At 39.8% G+C, this 6,940-nt stretch overlaps 1 protein-coding gene across 2 annotated transcripts in view; it reads right to left on the bottom strand.

Moving 5' to 3' along the window:
* Window positions 1-434: 434 nt before the first annotated feature.
* The window catches only part of LOC123974364 (acetylcholine receptor subunit alpha-like), a 21,995-nt gene continuing 15,489 nt past the window's right edge, over window positions 435-6,940 (bottom strand). The window contains exons 4-10 of one of the 2 annotated variants that reach the window (XM_046055001.1): window positions 6,120-6,229; window positions 5,499-5,694; window positions 4,441-4,678; window positions 1,958-2,181; window positions 1,495-1,731; window positions 1,247-1,399; window positions 435-664 (exon numbers count right to left, since the gene is read on the bottom strand). In XM_046055001.1, coding sequence (XP_045910957.1) covers window positions 1,271-1,399; window positions 1,495-1,731; window positions 1,958-2,181; window positions 4,441-4,678; window positions 5,499-5,694; window positions 6,120-6,229 — 1,134 coding nt within the window. In that variant the 3' untranslated portion in view covers window positions 435-664; window positions 1,247-1,270. Of the gene's footprint in view, window positions 665-1,016; window positions 1,400-1,494; window positions 1,732-1,957; window positions 2,182-4,440; window positions 4,679-5,498; window positions 5,695-6,119; window positions 6,230-6,940 lie in introns of those variants that run through there. The other variant, XM_046055000.1, reaches the window with a different exon arrangement.

Genomic DNA, 6,940 nt, shown 5'->3' on the forward strand with positions numbered 1-6,940 from the left:
CCATTGATCAGACACCAAAAAGCAAACACACAGACTTCCACATGCAGTAGAGACAACAAACTAGTCATTTGAGAAGTTAAACCAGTAAAGTACAAGGCTTCCTGAAGCCTCAAACCAAAAATTAAACGTGTATGTAAAACCTGTTAAAGAGTTGTTTGGAAAGTTGTTTGCTGAGTTATAGTGTTGATAACACAAGAGAACATAATCTGCATATGTATTTGAATTTCAAATAGAGGCTTGAAAGAAAAATATACAGTACTCGTGAAGAGTTCAATGGGAAACAGTGGGAAACAACAAGGAAAGGCACAACTGGAGAGGCGTGAGTGCTTCAGAAAGCTGGTGTTTCTATTGTCCAACAGATACCCCATGCCCTTACAATTCAGGGGCATGTGTAAAAGCATCTTAAAGAAAATATTGGAAACAAATCCATTTTATTCAGTTGGTTCCTATAAACATGTCACAGAAAACAATAGTACAATATTCCAAAATATTTGATTCCTTTTGAATTGATTCAGTAGTTCAATAAATGGCATACAATATGACACTTTACACAACATGACTGTGTATCATACACATATAGGACCATTGATCAGACACCAAAAAGCAAACACACAGACTTCCACATGCAGTAGAGACAACAAACTAGTCATTTGAGAAGTTAAACCAGTAAAGTACAAGGCTTCCTGAAGCCTCAAACCAAAAATTAAACGTGTATGTAAAACCTGTTAAAGAGTTGTTTGGAAAGTTGTTTGCTGAGTTATAGTGTTGATAACACAAGAGAACATAATCTGCATATGTATTTGAATTTCAAATAGAGGCTTGAAAGAAAAATATACAGTACTCGTGAAGAGTTCAATGGGAAACAGTGGGAAACAACAAGGAAAGGCACAACTGGAGAGGCGTGAGTGCTTCAGAAAGCTGGTGTTTCTATTGTCCAACAGATACCCCATGCCCTTACAATTCAGGGGCATGTGTAAAAGCATCTTAAAGAAAATATTGGAAACAAATCCATTTTATTCAGTTGGTTCCTATAAACATGTCACAGAAAACAATAGTACAATATTCCAAAATATTTGATTCCTTTTGAATTGATTCAGTAGTTCAATAAATGGCATACAATATGACACTTTACACAACATGACTGTGTATCATACACATATAGGACCATTGATCAGACACCAAAAAGCAAACACACAGACTTCCACATGCAGTAGAGACAACAAACTAGTCATTTGAGAAGTTAAACCAGTAAAGTACAAGGCACAGTCCTTCAGAGCATGCTCAGCTCAATGAGGCGGCCTGCAAACACACCTAATGTGCCGATAAGACACACAGCCATGAACACACACAGTAGAATATGATCCAACACCATGGCCACAAACTTCCACTCTTCAGCAGCCTGGGAAGAGAAGAGGAACAATGTGTCACGCACACAAAAGCAAGCAACTCATCAAAGAATCATATTAGAGAGACTTTCTGTGTGAGAGTGATTACATTGTTGGATTCCTCGTCTGATTTCATGGTTTCTGCAATGTACTTGACTCCCTCAATAGCACTGCGGACGTCAGGGTTCTTGGTGATGGGCGACTTATAGTGAACAGAAGTGGTCTGGTTGCCAGAGATGTCTGAGATGTCAAAATCAGCACCATAGATGGTTTTATTCTGCTTTTCCTTTCCTGGACGCTTCATTGTTGAAAAGAACATGATGTTGGGAATGGTTTCAATAAAGACCTGCCATAAAAAGACAAAAGATATGCACTATGTCAAGATGTACCCAACACTGGATTAAATAAAAGACATTCTGTCTGCTACCACTAGATGGCAACATAACGCAGAGAAAAAAAGATTAAGGATTGTTCTCCAAAGCTTGCCAAGCTTGAAAATAGGACAACTTTATTTATAGTTCTCAACATTCGAAATGATATCATTGTGTTCCCCTCAGCTCCGTTCTGCTCACCTTGCGGACCCAGTCCGGCATTGTGTGAGTGCTTGGGGAGCGGTGGTGGGTGTTGATGACGATGACAGTGATGATGATGGAGGCAATGACGAAGACCATGGTGAAGAGCATGTACTTCCCAATGAGTGGTACAGCGCTGGAGGTAGAGGGGATCAGCTCCACAATGACCAGAAGGAACACAGTCAGAGACAGCAAGACAGAGATGCTGAGAGTCATCTTCTCACCTGGAAGACACAACAAAACCATCTCCTCTGCTTCAAACTGACTTTTTAATCTGTTTTAATCTAAAACTTACCACAAGGCTGTTTTTGCTCATTTGATATGATCAAAAGCTTTAAAATAGCTACTGAAAATACCTTCAGATAAGACAGTTTTACAGGTGCTATTTCCTAGTTCACAAATGAACTTAATGAAGTGTGTCCCATACATTAAAGAACTGATAAGATGTTTCTCATCTAACACATGCAGATATTGTGTTTTTAGTAAGACAAATAAGCAATTTCCACATACAATAACACAATTTTTAAAAGACACAATGAAAAAACCCTGAAACTGGTGTTTAAAAAGTGGAGCTGCAAAGTCTATTGGCACACGATACCTACAACATGCAATCTTATTACATTGCAACAAGGGGGAGCTGTTACTTTGAGTCCAATATTTCCCTTCCCTAGCCATCCAATCAGGGGTCTACCTCTAGTATTTACACAACAACACAATCACTGCACTGTTCACCCATACGAGCAAATCACAATTTAAACCTTGAGGAGCATTTTTGTTGTCGATTTAACTGTTGTTGTTGTTGTTGTTGTTGTTGTTGTTGTTCAACAATATCCCAAGTAAACAGATTCTGACAGCATTTCAAGAAAAATGCAAGACATGTTGTTTTTGTTACTCAGTAAGAGCAGTTATCCCAGAGAGAGCACCTTATAGCACCAGCTTCTCCTCAACACTATCCTGTCAGCAGCCACATCAGAAACAGGGATCAAGTGATGTATTATACATTAAAGCAAAGGCCTGCTTTCAGACATGACAGCACATTGGGACCCTGGGTAATGAGGCAGTCCTACATGCTGGGAACACGGCCAGATGTGCACACAAGCAGTGCAGTTCCTGTAGCAGTTGGTGTAGGGACACCTTAGACTGACGGGGAGAATTAGGAACAAGGATTTGTCCAACATGATGACAGTTATCATATCGTGTCTGTGTTTTTGTGATCTGACATGAAAGACAATGTAGCAAGTAGATATGAATTATTTTTGACAATTTGCACTAGGTCAGAGGTTATAGTACATCAAACCTGGACTACCCACTGGACATTTCGGAAGTGATTGACATCTACTGTCATCCATGTTCAAGAAATGTCAAGCAATCGAGATGTGTGGTAGCTTAAAAAACCTAAATGAATGTGTTTAAATTGAAATGAGATGAACCAATAATATACTGTTTTTATTTAGTCTTTCTGATTGTATTGAGTGATTTCTTTTTTCCTTCCTTTATTTTCTTCCTGTTATATATCTACACTGGAAATCAGAATTCCTCACCTCCCTCATGGTCAGTGGTGGTCCAGAAGAGCGTTTCCTACGTTTGGTAGTTAATTTGCCCTGCTTTGCGTGAGAAAATGTGTTTGTCTGTATTGCCCAGAATGTGTATTATGGGGAATTTTGGGAAATAGGCATATTTGTGCCCTTGCTGAGAGTTTGATGAGAAGCTCAATTACTAACAGTGATGTAATATAATCCATAAAAAACAATTAGCAGTTTTATGGGGGGTTCTGTGTAGACTATTTCATGGAGTCTTGTTGTCACAGCGAGGGTGCAAATCATAGATGTTAATAGCTGCTGCTAGGCAGATTTTTACCTTCAGACAGAGCCAGGCTAGCTGTTTCCCCCTGTTTCCAGTCTTTGTGCTAAGCTAAGCTAACAGGCTGCTAGCTGTAGCCTTATATTTAACAGACAAAAATGAAAGTGGAATCAATCTTATCATCTAACTCTAGGCAAGAAAGTGAATAAACGTATTTCCCAAAATGTGGAACTATTGCTTTACCTGTACCTTCACTCCAGCAATATGTTTACTGGGAAAACATCTTAAGCAGCAAAAGTAGGAAAATAACAAACGCAAAAGCAACAACACCATGTTACATTTGCATTTCAGTCAAATCTTAATGAACTGGAAAATACAGAAAAAGGGCTGTTACACGTAGAGTGCTGTATGATCTTAGGCAATGTACCAATCAGCTCATGCCCTTCAACAAATTATAATGATCAAAAGGAACATATCAAGACATACTAATTATATAAACAATAGGAGTAATGACAAAGGACATATGTGACTTACTGTGAGAGTTATTATAAATATATTGTGTGTGATGGACGTTTAAATATGTCTACATATTCACTGGTACATGTCATATTTTATTGCTTTCTTTTGTGTGTGTGTTTTATATCACAGCGAAAAGAAACAATGTGGAAACAGTGTCAACATACCCGAGTCTGTGGGAAGGTAGAAGACAAGGCCAGTCAGGAAGGAGAAGAGCATGCAGGGGATGATGACATTGACTATGAAGTACAGTGGGAGCCGTAACATGAGGAAGTGGTAGGTGATGTCCAGGTAAGGTGTGTCCGGGCAGCAAGAGTAGTACACCCAGTGCTTCCAGCCTCGGAAATCCTTCATCACCCACTCCCCACTTTCCATAAAGTTACTCAGATCAGGGCGGTCACTGTCCTGGTGAGAAAAAGCAATAAAACAGGGTGATTAAAGGATGATTGTTCATTCAAATTCTTTATATGTATATATTTCTATTTTTCTGAATTATGTTTGGGTTCAAATGTAATGTATATAGTTGTATTGTGGTGACAGAAGTTACCTCCCCAATAGATGTGGGAAGGCTGCTTATTCTCTATAAAACGCAGGAGGATGGTGCACAACACATAACACAACATAAGAAATAAAACTGATGCCATAGTATTCAAATTTTGTTTGTTTATCCAAATTCTTAAGCTATAAAGAGATGTTGTTCAAAATGACCTTTGGTGTTTGCTCTGAGTTATCTGACACTCTCAAGTATCATGTAAAGCCATCTATATTCCTCACAGAGATTTACACTTTTTGTATGGTTACATTTTGGGAAATACATGCATTTCGTTCTCTTGCTGAGGGTTACACGAGAAGATCTATACCACTGTCACGTCTGTGTGGTAAACATGAAGCTACAGCCATAAGACAGTTAGCTTAGCTTAGCATTTAGCTTGAAAGCAGCGGGAATAGTCTGGCACAAAACCCCCATAGAATGTTTTTTTTACACTTCATTGTCTGTACTCATTAAACACACAAGATATAACATGTTAATAAGTGAGTTTTAGATGTGCCGATAGGCAGATTTTTACCTATGGACGGAGCCTGACTAGCTGTTTCCCAGTGTTTCCAGGCTTTATGCTAAGCTAAGCTAACTATCTCCTTGCTTCTGCTTTATATTTAACTGACATAGCATCAATATTCTCATGTAACTCTTTGCAAGAAAGCGAATAAGTCTTGATGGAATTACAGGATTGACGACGACCAAGTTTCCATCGTAGGTCCAGGTACCCAGCTTCATACTGCAGTTCTGAAGGTCAAAGGGGAAATGCAGCACAATAATTTCACAGTAGCTCTTAAAGATGGCAGGTGGGTTCCATGTGATCATTCCTGTGTGCTCCAGCAGCACTTTGGTCTCATGAACGATGGCAAAGTCACCGTCAGCACTGCGGGCACAGAAAAACATAGGAAGCATCAACATTGGAGATAATAAGTTAAATATTAACGTGGGGGGACATCAGAGCCTGAGGATGAGTTAGTGCTGCTGCCGCACAGCCCAGCCAACCAGCACTCAGCTTGGCACAAACTGTTGTGGCAGTGGAGCTGGTTGTCAGGGAAAAACAGCAGTGTGTCAGATGCAGCATATGGTGGGAGGAGGAGGAGGGGGACCCGGCAATAGTGCAGATTTAGCCTGATGAAATCTGAGCTTTCACACGCTGCATACTGGAGTATAGGAAAGTGTGATTCAAAACATCACTGACAGGTGTGTTGATTGTTTCTAGACGTCTGTGTGCTTTAGACTGTGTAAAGCTTATTGTGATGAAAAAAAAGAGGGAACATGACATGGTTCAAATTTAGCCTGAAAACGTACTTGTTGTAGAGAACCAGATCAGGCCGCCAAATGTCAGTGGAGGGAACTCTGATCTTTTTGATACCACCGTAATCCTCTGGGTTCCACTGCAAGTTCACATCTTTCCATTGCTGAAAAAACAAACAAGGACACTGTAGTGAACAACGGTGTGGATTTGTGCATTTTACATGGAATAAATGTGGAGCTACCCTAAATTCCTCTCTCCTCCCCAGAGAAGAAGGGGAGGGGTCAAAGTTGCTTTCTCTAAGTGCTATCCCGACCATAAAACTGGCAGCTTTTTGATTCCGAAGCTGATAACGCGGGGCCTGACTGTTAAACTGACAAAGAGACACGCACCAGCCATTGGCATCTCCCGGAACAGCCTATCAAAACTGGCCCCCCACACACGTTTCCGTGGCAACTGACCTTATTCTTTGTTTTATTACCACATCAAAGGGATACTCCTTGTCTCACCTAAGTGTGACATTGTCCAGGACAGCTGAACTTTCAATGTAAAAGGACTGCAGTCTCCAAAAGACTCAAAGCATCTAATTAAATTTAATCAAATCTTTAGTTACCTGAATATGTTTGCCTCTATTTGAGTAGTTATGTTAACTGTTGTTGCTATCTGTTGTTGATATTAGTGCTGAAAAGAAGTTACTTGTGCAATGTTTTTATTTTCAGCAAGACACTCCTTCATCGAATGTAATCCAAGCTTTCCTCATGTAACCTGAGCTCCCCCAAGTGGGCGAAATAAGTATTACATGCCCTCGTCGGAAATGCCGTTAAATGTATAAATATCCTGACCACTAATGTGACAATTGTTTCCTGTTACCAAATGC

Source organism: Micropterus dolomieu, linkage group LG07 (genome assembly GCF_021292245.1).
Source record: "Micropterus dolomieu isolate WLL.071019.BEF.003 ecotype Adirondacks linkage group LG07, ASM2129224v1, whole genome shotgun sequence".
NCBI classification, from domain to species: Eukaryota; Metazoa; Chordata; class Actinopteri; order Centrarchiformes; family Centrarchidae; genus Micropterus; species Micropterus dolomieu.